Here is a 17,455-nt window from a genome sequence, read left to right on the forward strand (position 1 = left end):
ATGATGTGCATATTTTAGTATTTTGAAGAATGTAAATTTTTCGAGTTAAAATTTTTGTCCCTCTGCATGCTAAAAATTGGGTCGATAAAAATCCTCCCTCTTTTGAGGTCAAAATTCTGGACCAAATTTTGTAAATTGATCTGTCCTGACATGTCTAATTGATCTGTCCTGACATGTCTAATTGATCTGTCCTGACATGTCTAATTTCTGTCCCATGTATACTCATAGCCCAGTATCATGATGTTGTGGAAAAATGTAGAGCAAGGTTTGCATTATGGGCTTTCTATCGTGTGCTGAAAAATGGTGTTAAACCCTACAACAACAACAGCATTATGGGCTTTAGATTGTCGCATATGGGAAGATTATCAGAGTAATTCCATTATGCAGAGTATATGATGCTAATGTTAATTTTTGTAATGAAATTACAAAGGGCTTAAATCTTATTTAGTCTGGCTTGTCGAAAGCATGTACTAACCAGGACAATTTGCTGTTTTATGATCTTGAGTCTGGCTTGTCCAAAGCAATTACTTGTCCTAATCACCATCTTACGATCTTTTGCTACATGTTAGCTATTTTTTATATTATTGTACAAGAGTTTACAATCACCTAATTGAAAAATGGTGGTGGGTTTTCCCCCTCAAATCAATATATCACAATAATATTGCAGTATTTAACTTGATATTACAATTTATCACAGTATGATTTTCAGTTCAGTACCTACCAATGCCTAACAAGTACGCTGACACCTACTTGCAGCGATGCTATCAAAAATGGCCTACTTGATCAGCATCAAACGTAGCTAAATATGTGCATAAAGGACACCCTAGGTACTGCGAAAATACTTTGTCGACAGATGTCCTTTGCATTGAAGTTAAATAAACAAGTGAAATTAAGAAAAATAATAAATATCTGAGGAGCCGAAGTACTGTATTAAGAGGTATGCATTCAAAAAAAGCATGGTTGCACAGAAATGCATTTTGTTCCATCATAAGAGGACACTCTCAATGAGGCACAAATGATGGCCTCATAAGATGGGAATACCGCTTAGGTGGCCTAGTGGTTAGAGCGTCCGCTTCGGAAGTGGGAGGTCGTGGGTTCAAACCCCGGCCGAGTCATACCAAAGACTTTCAAAAATGGTACTAACAGCTGCCTCGCTTGGCACTCAGCATTAAGAGGTTAGTGTTAGGACTGGTGGGCCTGGTGTCAGGATAATGTTACTAGGTGGGACATCATGCTATGTGTCTGCGGCATGATGCCCCAGTGCTAGACATCACTATAAACTGCCACACTGCAGACATCATAGTGATATGACTTAAAAATTGTTAAAGCTACATTAAAAATCCTAATCACACGCACACACACATAAGATGAGAACCATATTTTCTGTCACTGTTATTAAATTACAGACAATATCATTCTCTATGGTCTTCAAACCTAATGTCATCTTGAAGCAAACTTTGGCTCCAGAGTGAAGATTATACCGAGTTTAATGTAGTTTACGAAGTTCTTCAGGAATTAACCACCATTGGCTCATTTGTACTTTCAATGAGTTTTTGTACTGTCAGTGAGTGTTTTGTACTGTCAGTGAATATTTGTACTGTCAGTAAATATTTGTACAGTTGGTGAGAATTTGTAATCAGCATATTTATACTGTTAGTGAGTGTATTATCAGTGAGTTTTTGTACTTGCAATGAGTGTAGTGTCAGTGAATGTTTGTACTTTCAGTGAGTTTCTTGTGTGAGTGATTGTCAGTGAGTATTTTTTATGATCTTCTCTAATCAATATATAGAAAGAGGGGGAAAACTCATTTTCTCTATGATTAGTTTCTTCCTTTTCTTTAGCCAGAACCATTTTGTGTGAGGTTTACACTTGATTCAGTTTATTCTAGATATGTACAAGAACTGCTTCCTTTTTGTTTAGTTGCATATAAAAAAATCCTTGTACAGTTTAAAACCATCAGCTTATGATTTCATTTTCAATGATATTTTCCGTAATTTCAATAATTTATATTTAGTGGGTATTGAGTACATGTATATATTTTTTCCAGTAATCACTAATACAAAAAGAAAAGGCTTTCATACTTCCCTTAAACTAATTGGCATGATCAGTTTTCAAAAACAAAATATTTTCAAATGATATTTTTCAAGACTTTATAAGAAACATTGTTCATTTGCAGGACAAGACTGGTTCAGGAACAGAACCTATAACTATCAGCACAAAATCAGAAGGAAAAAGTCAGGGATCCAGTCCAATTTCTATGCATGATGTCATACAGGTCATTGACTTGAACAAGGTCAGTAATTTAACGACTGCTATGTTTCTAATTATGTTCAATCAGAATCATATATCTCCTTGAGATTTCTGTCAGTGAGTGTCTGGTAGAGATATACAGTGGACTGATAGCACATAAGAGTTCCATAGGAATGTAAATATTTAATATTTATGTTGACAAAATAACTGCTTGACCCAGAAGTGTAGTGATCAACAAGTATACATTCTTACCAAGCACTGTTTTAAGACACACGTGTTTATGGCACTGAGATCAACTAAGCTGTTACATAGCACATGAAAAACTCGTAACATTTTGTTTGTGACACAGATTTTCTACTTAGATTTTGTCTATAAGCTGATTCTCTTGCTGATGGTAATTTGGTCTCCTGCATGGTATTCAACAATTGGCCATCAGACCTATGTAGGACTATAAAATGATTTATCGGTCTCTATTTTGAATAATTGATTCATTGGAACAGTATCCAAGCAACATCACAGACATTTTTTCTTATCACAGTATATCTAGACATATTTTCTGCAATTATTCCCCATACAGAAATTTCTCGTGGATTCTGTATGGAATACTTCAGGAATCCGTATGGACTGAAAAACTTATGGAATCAGACAATTTATTCCATATCAATTCTATAAGTACTTCACCGCAAGTGATAATTCCATATGGAATAAAGTTGCAACTTTAATCTATAAGCACTTTTTCCATATTGAAATCAGGCTCATGTATAGCATCATGGAAAATACTCTCTGAAGAATTGATAACCTAACTATCTGATTCAAATAAAAATATTGGTGGGAGTTAGAGTACAAAGCCCAAAATTAAATTTAAGATTTAAAAAGATATCATGAATATCACATCAGCAGAAACCAGTGTGATAATTTAACAGCATGTATATACCATTTCATCGGGTGTGTGATAATTTAAAATTGTGTATATCAGTGAAAAGTAATCAGCTGAATGGCAGCACAAAATGTCAGTAGCAAATGAAATTAGTTTTCCAGTATTTTGGAGAATTTTGTTTTCATTTAAGGAAATCTTAGATTTTTACTACCGTATAGACTCACTTCTATGTTGGTTTTGACAGATCTGGGACTATGCAGTTTGTGTTAGATAATGTATGCCAATACGCAGATCTGGGACTATGCAGTCTGTGTTAGATAATGTATGCCAACAAGAAGATCTGCTTGCACAAGCTATAAGTTAACTGTACACATAATGTTTCTAATTCAGTGCTGTTTAACTTTGATGGCTTAAAAGAAATAGTTACAAACTGTAAACTCTGGCAGAGTACGCATGGATTGGAATACCTATCAGGCTTGTATGCTTTACAGTTATGTCAAAGTATAGATGGATTTTGAATACTTACCAAACATGTACATTGTACAGTTATCTCAAAGTACACATAAATTGGAATACTTGACAGACATGTACTTTCAAGTTAGATCCAATGAAAGTTGAATGCCTCAAATGTTCTTGCATGTTTCACAGTATTCCAACAAAATTAATAAATATCCAAGACCTTAATACAATTTCACAATATTCCAGTAAGGCACTGTCTGTTTAAAATAAATATTTCAAACTCTGCAATTTCAATGTACAATAAATAAATCTAGATTCCCTCATACTCTCACGATACTAAAATATAACTGCAGAATCAGAATGCTGCATATTTAATTCCGTTATATAACCACTATATAAGCAAGAGAAAAACAACTCAAAATTACTAGAATATAATTCCAGGCATTTAAATTATTTCATATTGAGAAATATCTTAACAGTCAACACTTTATTTTCTTTTTTAATAATTTGACCAATCAGAAGCTAGGACAGTCATGACATATCTAGAGTTCAGATCTTCTCCTTGAATCATGCAATGATATCCTGACCTTCATTCAACTCATTCATGGCCTATTTCAGTCACATTAGTTGTTGATGTGAACTAAACAATTTGACCATACAGGCCAGCACAGAAATATAGAATTTAAACAGGTCATTAACCAATGAGTAAAATTTAAATAAAGTCATTATTATTATTATTATTACTACTATTATTATTATTATTATTATTATTATTAAACTTTATCATAAAAATTATATATATATATATATATATCCATAACAATGTCAAAGTATGCCTGGATTGGAATACGTGTCAGACAAATATTGTACAGGTAGGTCAAAGTACATAGGGATTGGAATAATTATCAAACATGTATACTGTACAGCTATGTCAAAGTACATGTAGATTGGAATACTTATCAGACATATACTGTACAGATAGGTCAAAGTACACAGGGATTGGAATAATTATCAAACATGTATACTGTACAGCTATGTCAAAGTACATGTAGATTGGAATACTTGTCAGACAAATACTGTACAGATAGGTCAAAGTACACAGAGATTGGAATAATTATCAAACAAGTATACTGTACAGTTATATCAAAGCACACAGTTATTGGGTGTGTGTTTGTCTGATTTTGATTTTTAACATAGCTTTAACAATTTTTCAGTTATATAGCTACAGTATCTGCAGTGTGGCAGTTTTTAGTGATGTCTAGCACTGGGGCATCATGCCGCAGACATGTAGTATGATGTCCCACCCAGTCGCATTATCCTGACACCAGGCCCACCAGTCCTAACACTAATCTCTTAATGCTGAGCATCAAGCAAGGCAACTGTTAGTACCATTTTTATAAGTCTTTTGTATGTGATAATTTGCTGATGGATTAAAAAATCAATAGTCCTGTGTTTTAGCGACTTTGGCAATTGCTTACCAGCAAATTTGACTAGATTTGATGATTATCATACAGTATATACTTGCTCATTAAGTGACCTGCTGATCCAAAGTACACAAGTTCTAATATGCATGAGAAAATAATAGTATTGTCATATTATCAGATTTAAATGATGGCTGTCATATGAAAAAGCAATAAAATAATTGTATTTTTTATAAGGATTACTTTTAACTTTCATCCATTCCTATCAGGAAAATTTCTGTGGTGGCCATTGATACATTGATAATGTAGCTAGATTGACCATGCTTTGGATTATTCATGGATAATTTAGGATCTGTGTCACTATCATATATCAGAAATGGTGTGACAAAGGTCAGTGATATAAGGCAGGTTCCTAGCATTTCTTCTTTTCATAATCAATGTCTCAAATGGATGCTTTTCTGTAATTTTGCATCATTTTCAGTTGAATTTTTCAATGCAGGATAATATTTTATATATGTTTATGTGTTCACAGATGCCTGTGCATATGTTCTAGGCTTGATACTTTGATTTTTAAAATCATTTAATTATTTAGTGTCAGGCCAGATTCTTCACATGTTGTATATACTGTATATATTGTACTCAAGGTAGATTAGTTATGTAACTGAGTTCCCTTCTCTCAATAAAGTCTTTATGGTTATTATTATTATTAATATTATTATTATTATTATTATTATTATTATTATTATTAACTCCCATATTTGTCATACCCTTGGATCCACCAGCTGCGTGGAGAGGTGGGATGTGCTGCATGGGCAACATCCGATTCTCCATACCACCCTATCCTGGATGAGGCTTCGTAGCACCACTGGAGAGGACACTCCAGCATTGTCGTACGGCATCAGCACAACATGAGAAGTAGCAGTTTACCAGTTCTAAGTCAAAGCTCAGTTGGTGTAGAGCTTGGTGCCAGGGGTTACTTCTGATGGTGGGAGAGATCACCATGTCTCACTGGACAGCTACCACCCACCTCAAGCTGGGCAGCCCTCAGTCAGTAAGGTGCTGTCTGCCATCGCTTGCCTGCTTCACTGTGTGTGTGGAGCTTCGAGAACCATCTCGACAAGTGGGCTACAAACTCTGCACCGGGAAAGACTCAAATAAGAAATAAGAAGACTCCAGCTCTTCATTTCACAAGCTGGAACATTAGGACCATGTGTCCTGGATTGACTGCTGACCTACAGCAGATCGACGATGCATGGAAGACTGCCATCATTGACAGAGAACTCTCTCGACTGAACATCAACATTGCCTGCCTTCAGGAAACCCAACTGGCTGAGAGCGGCACCATTAGGGAAGACAACTACACCTTTTGGCAAGGGAAGCCCTCGGATGAACATAGGAAGCATGGTGTTGGCTTTGTTGTAAAGAACATGCTAGTTGCCTTCATTTAACCTCCATCATCAGGTACTGAGAGAATCCTTGCCCTCCAGCTGTAAACATCCTCAGGCCCTGTCAACATCTTCAGCGTGTACGCCCCAACCCTCTGCTCCACCCACGAGGAGAAAGACAAGTTCTTTGAGGCTCTGGATCAGGCAGTATCCAGTATCCCCAACACTGAAAGCCTCTACTTACCAGGAGACTTCAATGCTTGAGTGGGAGCTGACCACGAGTCCTGGTCCACCTGTCTCAGCTCTCATGGAAGGGGCAAGATCAACTAGAATGGTCAGCAACTGCTGAAGATGTGCTGCTCCCACAGCCTTTTGTGTGACCAGCTCTTTCTTCAAATGCAAGGAGATCCATCAGGTGTCATGGAGACATCCACATCCACGCCACTGGCACCAGCTAGACCTCATCATCACCAGGCATGCAGAACTGACCAGTGTCCTCCTCACCTGCAGCTACCACAGTGTCCACTGCAGCACAGACAGTTCCCTCGTGGCCAGCAAGGTGCGAATAATACCCAAGAAGCTACACCATGCCAAGAAGAAGGGTCGCCATTGTAATCAACACCTGCTGTGCAAGCAACCCAGAGAAAACACAGCAGTTCATCAACAAACTGCAGGAAGCTCTCATCAAGCGACACCTGATGACACCATTGACTCCAAGTGGTCCAACCTCCATGACTCTGTGTACAGTTCAGCCATCATTGGTTATGGGAAGAAGGAACGCAAAAATGCCGACTTGTCTGAGGCCAACTGGGAGGAGATGGAGCCCATGACTGAGGTGAAGAGGAAAGCCCTCCTGGCATATAAGGCTGCACCTAGCCCCAGTACACTACAAGCCCACAGGACTGCCAGGAACAATGCCCAGCAGACCGACTGCCACTCTGCTAATGCCTACTGGCTGAACCTCTGCACCATTATACAGACAGCTGCCGACACCGGGGATGCAAGAGGAATGTATGAGGGTTTCAAGATGGTGACAGCCCCATCCCACCTCCAAGACCATCCCCCTCAAGTCCAAGACTTTTGAAGTCATCACAGACCAGAGGAAACAACTGCAGTGATGGGTAAAGCTCTATCTCAAGCTGTAGGCAACCCAAAACATCATCACCAACACCGCCCTGGATGCCATCCCAGACCTGCCAGTCATGGAGGAACTAGACACACCGCCCACCCTGGAAGAGCTCGGAAAAGCCATCGATTGTCTTGCCTGTGAGAAGGCTTCTGGAAGTGATGGCATTCTGCCTGAACTCCTCAAGAGTGGGAAATCAGCACTGCTCCAGCCCCTATACATACTCCTCTGCCTCTTCTGGGAACAGGGACACATCCCCTAGGACATGCATGATGCCAGCATCATCACTTTGTACAAGAACAAAGTAGACCGTAGCAACTGGAACAACTACCAGGGCATCTCCCTCCTCAGCATAGTCAGAAAGGCTTTCACCCATGTTGCCTTGGTGCGCTTGCAGACCCTAGTCTCCAATGTCTACCCAGAGTCCCATTGTGGCTTTTGAGCTGGCAGGTCAACTTTAGACATGATCTTCTCACTGCGGCAGTTGCAGGAGAAGTGTCACAAGCAGCAGATGCCCCTCTATATTGCCTTCATAGACCTGACAAAGGCATTTGACCTAGTCAGTCAGAGTGGTCTCTTCAGACTCCTGCAGAAGATCGGCTGCCCCCCTACAGCTGCTGACTGTCATCATGTTGTTCCATGATAACATGCACAGCACAGTGTGCTTCAGTAGCGCAACATCGGAGGCCTTCCCAGTCATTAGTGGAGTCAAATAAGGCTGTGTCCTTGCGCCAACGCTCTTTGACATCTTCTCCATACTTCTCCAGTATGCCTCCAAGGACTGCAGCGAGTGAGTGTACATCCATAACATGGCTGATGGCAAGCTGTTCAACATTGCATGTCTCTGTGCTAAGACTGAAGTCACAGAGGTCCTCATCCGTGAACTGCTCTTCGCCATTGATGCAGCCTTGACATCACACACGGAAGATGAACTTCAGCAGCTGGTATGATGCCTCTCCCATGCCTGTAAGGAGTTTGGACTGACCATCAGTTTGAAGAAAACGAATGTCACAGCGCATGACACAGACTCCCCTCCCTCCATCACCAACTTGGAAGTTGATGAGAACTTCACATACCTCGGGTCTACCATCTCCAGCTCACTCTCCATTGATTCTGAGGTGAATTGCAGGATTGCCAAGGCAGCAGCAGTCATGGCCAGACTTAACCAGAGGGTCCGGAACAACCCCAACCTCACTGAGAAGACAAAACTGCGCATCTACCAGGCCTCAGCACACTCCTCTACAGTAGTGAAACATGGACCACCAATGCGATACACAAGAGGAAACTCAACAGCTTCTACCTGAGATGCCTGCAGCGCATTCTACACATTCAGTGGCAGCACAAAGTACCCAACAAAGAGGTCCTGGAATGCGCCAACATGAACAGCATGTTCTTTCTCAGCGAGAGGCATGTCAAGAGAATGGACCCATGCCGCATTCCCACGGACCTGTTATACGGGGATTTAGCAGAAGGTGCATGACCGACTGGACAACCATTTCTGCGCTACAGTGATGTTTGCAAGAAGGACATGAAGACAATCAACATCAATGTTCCACCTGGCACCTAGCTGTCAGACAAGGGTGTTCAAAATGCTGACGAAGACAGGAACAAAAAGCAAGCTGAAAAGAGAGCTAGAAAGAAGGAGAAATGACAACTTACTCTGGAGCTACACTATTGTCTCATGTAGACGGGTGGATGCCAAGAGAACTCCCATATCTCTTGCCTTGGATGTCATCTAATTACAACATCTGTATTTTAAAAAATCATGTACACTGAAATATCACTTTGGTTTATAAAGTCTTGTTTAATTCATATCCATTATTTATTTGAAACCTTTTAAAATGTCTGAGAATTACTGAAACCTCAGTAAAATACTATATAATGATCAAAATTTTAGTGAAATCTCACAACAGTTTTAGTAAACTCTCACAAAACTTTCAATGAAATGTTAGAGATCTTACCAAAACTTAAGTGAAAGTTTTAAACACAATTTTTGTAAAACCTCACAAATATTTCAGTGAAATTTTAGTGAGATCTTACCACAGTTTCAATTAACATTTTGGTCAAAATATTTGTGAAATCTCACCAGACTTTCAGTGAAATGAAAAAGATTTTAAGTGATGCCATCATGGATTAGGTTTTGTATGCAAGAAAGAAAATGAGGACAAAAAAAACGAAATCTTATTTGATAATGTCTGTCTAAATAAAATTTATGATGCATTTTAAAAATTATTGTGAATATTTATCATTGATTCCCAATAATGTCTAAGAATCATTAGGCAGTTTAATAGAAACATGAAGCAGATGATTTATGGTTTAGGCAGAAAGCGCATAAAAAACCCGTCTGAAATCTGCCTTAAATCCACCTGGAAAATATTGTATGGGATGGACTATTACCAAATTCCATATGAACTATTAACAAGTTCCATATGGACCCTGTACCAATTCCATATATACTGATAAGTCAAGTCCAACTACAAACTGCACAGATCTAGATCTGCCAGAGCATAATACACCAGCAGATCTGGGTCTGTGCAGTTTGTTAGGAGTAATCAAGCACATTGTGCTACAGCAGATCAGGATCTTCGTTGTCTACAGTTTGGCTCGACTTATAAGTGAGTATATATGGTGTATACTGACAGTCCAGTCCAAGTGACAATATCACAGACCCTGATCTGTTGTCACATAATGCAGGAGCAGTTCAGGATCTAAATTGTTTGCTCCATTTTTAACTCCTAACAAAATGCAGTGAGCCAGATCTTCCAACACATTAATCTGAGGAGAGGGATCCAAGATCTTGTCAGCTCGTAGCATTTTGTAATAACACTTTCTAATATTTATCCTACAGAACAACTGAGAAGATGTAAAAAGATAAAAGTACTTGAAATTGTATTGATTCCCTGAAACTTATGTGCATTTTACAACCTCTATACAGACATTTACAACCTCCATACAGACTTTTACACCCTCCCTACAAACTTTTACAACTTCCATACAGACTTTTAAAACCTCCATACAAACTTTTATAGCCTCCCTACAGTCCAAAATGCTCTTCATTAATCAGGAATTTATGTGATAAGGTTACAGTATTAATGTTATGAAAGTTGTTTTCTGACTAGTTGAGCAGTGTGGACAGTTACTCAGGTTTCATAATTACTTAAAAATTGCATCTTTTGCAAGAATAAATTTTTATATTCTGAACAGATATTAAGCTTCAAAGAATGAGTTTGATTTTTTTTATCAACCAGTTGTAGACTAATTTACTTCATTAACCCTGTTTTAAGATCTACTGGACAAGTTACATTTATGGATGGCCTGTTATCTGCGATCTGTCTGTACATTAGCGCAAGTTTATTACTTAAATGCCCCATAACAGGAATTATTGTTGGTCTTAAATTAAAATGGTGCCAGTGACATTCTTTAAAATCTTGTTATTGCTGTTCATGAATACATATCAAATCAACATAAAGTTTTCACTAAAAGAATATAATAAAGGTTTGATATCCTTTCCAGGCACCACAGCAGCCATCTTGTAATTCTTGTATTGCTGCATATTCTGTACCAAAAATCATTTGCTTTTCACCAGAGCCTGATAGGACACTTATAATATCTTTTGCTGGTCCTAAATTAAATGGTGCTGATCAGAACGTATACATGGCCATCATGGTGATGACCTTGACAGTGTTATCACTTTTCCCCTTTTAAGGATGGTCATGTTGAGATAGGATTTGCACCAAAAGACATTTTGTGTATACTTGGTCCTAAATGAAAATGGTGCAAATCTGACCACAGCTTCTACACTGTATATTGAAATCTTGCAATTGTTATTTTGGTAAATGGAAAGCCATAACAACATGCGGTTTTCACCAGAAGATTTCTTAAGAAGTTTAGTTAATCTTGAATGAAAATTATGCAATCTAACTTCCAATATGGCCACTATCACAACCATTTTCGAAGGACTCCTGTTAGCTCATCTTGCAATAAATATACCTGCTATATTCCCAGACAGTGTTGAGAGATTTGGGAGACTCAGTGTGTTTTGAGCTCCCAAATGGGACATTGTGGATGACCTAAAATAATGGCACTGTCCAGATGAGAATCATTTCATATAAACCTATATAAAATTACTGGAAGTTCACAAACCTGCTATAACTTGATGTGTCCTAATAAAAAAACACAATTGTTTACTCTGGGGGCCCTGAATGGCCGAGTGGTCTAAAGTGCCCTCTGTTACGGATCACTGCCATCTAACCTCTGTCTGCTTGGGTTCGAGTCTTGGATTCGGCTAATGTGGGTATGTGAGAAAGCTTGCCAGTAGCTTCTTGTGGATCGGTGGTTCTTTTCGGGGTTTTACCCGAGTTCTTCCTCCACCATTAATACTGACCGCCATGTATAGCCTATCGTGTGCTGAAAAATGGCGTTAAACCCTACAACAATTATTTACTCCTAGACATGGTCAAGTTTTGAAAAACACAATTTTCAGTAATCTTTGAAAAAGAAAAAATCTCACTTCAGAAATAATGCCAATAACATGTAGCATGTATAAATGGTAAACAGTCCTGATTGGAGCTATCATAGTGTCAGATTGAATAGCGGCAATGAAAAGGCAAGGAGGTCAGGTATAAACAACCATTTAACATAATACTTAACAGGCTGACAATAGCTAGGGTCAGATGTTTTTGAAAACTGAATTGGCTGAGCCCATTGTGATAATTTGTGTAGGTAAAGATAATGAAGTGGGACAACTCTAGGTATAGGTAAATAAAAGAAATGCTAGATGTGTGTAGAACAAAAGTTATTACATTATCTTGAATGTGAATGGTTAAACCATCAGTACTATTGATTAATGGCAAGTTTGTGAACATCGGCAACATTTCTTTGCCATTATTATTTCAGTTGTCAGAAGAGTGTTCAAGTGGGACTCATGTTTGAAGATGATTCAGGAAGCATTTAGCTGCAAAAATAAATTTCATAACTCCTAGTTTACAGAGTTTTACTTTGTGAAGCATGACAGTGGGGGAGGAGGGCATTTAATTTTTTGCACATACTGAAAAAAACAACAAATTGACATACAACAGACCTGTGTGTATGTCTGTCGAATAATAATGAGAACTAATCTGACTCTTCAAATCAGTGTATTGAATATGCTACAAAGGTAGTGATTCTGTAGAGGCCATTACATAAAATATGAAAACATTTAACATTAATTTTTTGTTCTCAGACCGTGCAGAATTTGACAAATGCTGACAGAAAGCATTCTGGCATAGAGGCCTTTCAATATTTGGCAAATGATTTTGAAAGGCCATCAAATACATATAAAGGTATAAAAACTGGAGAAACTCTGAAACAGTCATTTTCACAATATATTTAATGACCCAGATGTTTTGGTGAACTGCTCTTGCATTTGGCTATTTGGCAGATTTCAGCAGGATGAGTGATGTAGGGCCCACTTGAGCATCTTGTTAATTGGTGAAAACTATATTATAGGGACAAGCTGGTAATATGGTTTTAACAGAGTGACTAGATTGTCACTTGTGCAAACATTTCATGAAAATGCAGCTTATTTCTCAAATGACCAAAAGATATTACCACATTGTGGGGTATGTTGTTTTTTTAATACAATTGGATGGAAGATTCTCAGCAACCTCTGCCGATTTGTTAAATTGAGGTTAAATTAAGGAAATAGCTGTCAATCTAAAATCAGTCTGACTTGAATTGGAAATCCATTTTATCAAATGCTGGATCCAAATTATTACATGATGTTTTTAGCTGAGCACATTATTTGTGGAATATCATGCCATTAACCACTGACTGAATTTAAATTACATTTCCATTGGATTTTTTATTGTTTATGAGTTGATCGTGTCAGCTTCTGCACAAATTGGACATGTTTTTTTTTAACTGGCTTGATGACTATACTAACAGCAATAAAATTGTACAAAAAATCATAATGCCTTGCTAGCACTTGCTGCCCTTAGCAATATCAGGACCAGCTAATTTTTTGTAAGATACATTCAGACATGACCACTCTGCTGTATGTGGTCTTCAGAAGCAGGTCAGTGTCATCTGGGTACACACACACACACACACGCACACATGCACGCACACACACGCATGCACGCACACACACACACTTTTTTAAAGCTGCGCTTGTAAGTTGAATGTTAAATTGTGGTAAATTGTCTTTATTATTAAATAGACCAGCCTGCTGGTCATGTTCTGGAGGTGGGTTAAAATTAGCTAGGAAAATTTCAGGTGACTGTAAATCTGTGGTTTCTATAAACAGGTACTTGCTAAACCAGATTTGACTGCATTTGTGATTTATTGTAAGCTGAAAATGTGTTTGTAATGGATGCTGTGACCTGAATATTATGTTGGTAATGGATTCTGTATTATCTTAGGGTCAGCGCTTTTCTACTTTTGCCACTTATCTTTGATGTCCAGTAGGTCAGAAACTACTCATTAAATGTGTAAGTAAGTTTCACAAGTTACCTAGCTCAATTGACTTTTATCCGTTGCCAGCTTAGTTGAGAAGGGATATAGTGATTTGTCATTCAGGTGTTTGTTCATTCATTACCTTTTCTATTTTGTTACCTCCTCAGTATCTCAGATCCTATTTCATCTATTCTGATGCAATATTATGAAACTGATAATTACATATGCACATTAGAGGAGTGTGTGTGTGTGTGATGTGATTTTGATTACTAACGTAGCTTTAACAATTTTTCAGTCATATCACTACGATGTCTGCAATGTGGCAGTTTATAGTGATGTCTTATGAGCACTGGGGCATCATGCCACAGACATGTAGCATGATGTCCCACCCAGTCACATTATCCTGACCCCAGGCTGACCAGTCCTAACACAAACCTCTTAATGCTGAATGCCAAGCAAGGCAGCTGTTAATGCCATTTTTGTAAGTCTCTGGTGTGACTTGGCCGGGGATCGAACCCACGACCTCCCGCATCCGAGGCGGATGCTCTAACCACTAGGCCACCAGAGCGGTTGATTAGAGGAGTAACTCAGTAAAACTAGATTACTGTCACCTAATTTCCACACTTGAGTGACTATAGCATTTTCAAGTTTTTATTCTTTACACTCTTAATATCTTCAACTTATTCTACCTACATTCCTGAAAATTAGAATGTAGATAAACTGCATCAAACATAATTCAGCTATACCAAAATTAGGCCATTGTGACCAGATTTGCATGATTGAATAACTTTTACATCCTTAATGTCTTGGATCCTATTTTACCTACACATGAAAAATGCCATGTAGATACAGCTTTAGGAATGTAAAAATAGAACCAGGTGATCCAATTTGCATGACCGAATGACTTATATTTCATCTGTTTGTTCATTGCACCCTCAATATGATGGACCCTGATATATATACCAGGGTTCCCACGGGTCCTAGAATCCTGGAAAAGTTTTGGAATTTAGAAAATAAATTTTAAGGGCCTTGAAATATCATGAGATTTCTCAAAACCTTGCGAAGTTTTGGAAAAGTCATGGAATTTCTGACAAAGGAGTTTAAAAAATTCTGCTAATTTCATAGAGTGCGAAGCAGTAATTGAAAAAAACTTGTTTCGAACATGACACAATTATGATCAATATTTTGGTCCTTGAATTTTGTGAAATAGCCCTGGAAAAGTTTTGGAAAAGTCATGGAATTTGCTTTTGTTAAGTCTGAAGATACTCTGATATACTCACTTATAAATCAAGTCACACTGCAAATAAAGATCCTGATCTGCCATAGCACAAAGCACCTGCAGATCAAGGTCTATGCTGTTTGTTCTACTGATTACTCCTAACAAACCCAGATATGCTGGCACATTATGCAGTGGACGATCTGGGTCTGTGCAGTTTGCAGTTGGTCTCATCTTTTAAGAGAGTAAATATGGTATTTCACTGACTTACTGTCATGAAAATTGGCATGTGTAAATTCATTGAAATAAAAAGCCTCTTACTAGGATTATATGGGTGTGTATAGATGGTTCAAAAGTTGGAGATAACTGCCATTGCAATACCTGTGGCACCATCTTGAACTGGTTACTGGATAAAGCCTCTATTGATTTGTTAAATTATGGTCATACTCAATCTTTAAACTGCATTACCCCCTCCAAACATTCATTTCATATTACCATTCAACACTGAAAACCTGACAATGGAACACATTCTTTTTAAGTGCTGTAATTGCACCAGTGTCCATTTACAATGGAACACGTTCTTACTTAGTGTTGAATTACACCAGTGTCCATTGACAATGGAACACATTCATACTGAGGGTTTAATTAACACCGGTGGCTAATGACAATGGAACACATTTATATTGAGTGTTGAATTACACCAGTGTCCTTTGACAATGGAACACATTCATACTTACACCCATGTCCATTGACAATGGAACACATTCATATGGTGTGTTGACTTATACCAGTGTCCATTTACTGTTATTTTCCTTTGTCTCTCATAAATTTCTTTCATAATATCCCAATTCACCACGATGTAGGCATATGTGACACGTAAAAAGCAGCTAAATTGGTGAAGTATCGTCTGTGGATTCCTGTCAAAATGGAACAAAACCATTTGACATCTTTTAAAATTTCTTCTCATCCCACTTTTGATAAACAGAGCATTCATAAGGGCAACTCAAAAGACTATGGACTCGTCCTTCCCTACTAAAGGGAAGGGGGGCAGTAGTCAGCCCTCAAGAGACACTTCCTTTCCTGCCAGGTACCACTATTCCAAAGCATTCTGCAAGGTGCCAGCCATATTGTACTCAGAGACCTGTCACTCTATTGGAAGACAGTGACTAGTCTAGGGTTAATCTTTAATCTGGAGAAATAGGATTCAAGTCTTATCATAATTTCTCCAGATGTGGAAATGAATTTCCTCACAAATCTAGCATCCCTACTGACAGGAGTACACAAATATTCTCCTTTACTACAAGCTTGTTTGAGAGGTCTTCATTATCTGCTCCTCTTTGCCTGTCATCTGAGGACCCTAAATGCCTTATCTGATCTAGTTCCCCTGGGAAGGCTTCATAAGAGGTCTCCCTATTTTCTAATGCTAATAATTTGGAGACCACACAGGTACCCTCTTTTAGCATAGATTCTCTTGGGATCAAAATTTCATTACCACCTCGGCTGGTGGGTAAATCTTGACATGTTTAGGCAGTAATACACATCCCAGAACTTCATTACTTAATGTATAGCAATGCCTCATAGTCAGCAGGGGTGCTCACATGGAGGCAGATGGAGTAGTCTTCATAATTGCCACATTCCATGAAAAAGTAGTATTCTGGTAGACGGGCTTTCATCTTAGGAGGAAGTCATTGGTAGATGTGTTTGCAATGTGTTTCAGCAACAAATTACTAATCTATGTTTCTCCAGATCAGTGCAGTGGATGCTTTCATACTGAAGTGGGACTGACTACACCTATGCCTTTCCACTTTTCATAAAAAATCCCATCACACAGAGTCAGGAATTCACCATATGGACTAATCCTAACAATCTCCCCACCCCAGTTGTGCCAGATCTTGTGGTTCAGTGATCTCCTGAATATACTTTAAAAATGTACTTGCTTAGTTCTGCAAATCTGAATGACCTCACCCATGTCATGGAAAACCTGATACACACCGAAACTATACCATTATTTTGACTACATTTCCAACTGAAATCACATTCTCCTTACTGCACTTAGTTGACCCAATAAATCCAGTCCATCGTGAGCAGAAAAGCAGAATTCATTTGGATCAACTGAAAAACAAAATCCTTTGATTCCAAACTGGCTGCAAAAGTTCTTTCAGTGTGCATTCATTCAAAATATTACTATAAATTCAAGTTTATATAGACCAAAATGAGAATTTTTTTAAAGACTAATGTCAAGTGCACAATGAAGTTCAAAGCTTTCTGGGTGGTGCTATGTGTGCA

General features: G+C 38.2%; 1 protein-coding gene across 5 annotated transcripts in view; it reads left to right on the forward strand.

Moving 5' to 3' along the window:
- Nucleotides 1–17,455, forward strand: part of LOC149807235 (multiple PDZ domain protein-like) — a 453,425-nt gene that overhangs the window by 352,955 nt on the left and 83,015 nt on the right. For all 5 annotated transcript variants that reach the window (XM_089963870.1, XM_089963877.1, XM_089963884.1 and 2 more), the window contains one exon: nucleotides 2,177–2,293. In XM_089963870.1, coding sequence (XP_089819996.1) covers nucleotides 2,177–2,293 — 117 coding nt within the window. The remainder of the gene's footprint in view (nucleotides 1–2,176; nucleotides 2,294–17,455) is intronic.

This window comes from Sinohyriopsis cumingii, chromosome 1, assembly GCF_028554795.1.
Source record: "Sinohyriopsis cumingii isolate HCF-2022 chromosome 1, ASM2855479v2, whole genome shotgun sequence".
Taxonomy (NCBI): Eukaryota; Metazoa; Mollusca; class Bivalvia; order Unionida; family Unionidae; genus Sinohyriopsis; species Sinohyriopsis cumingii.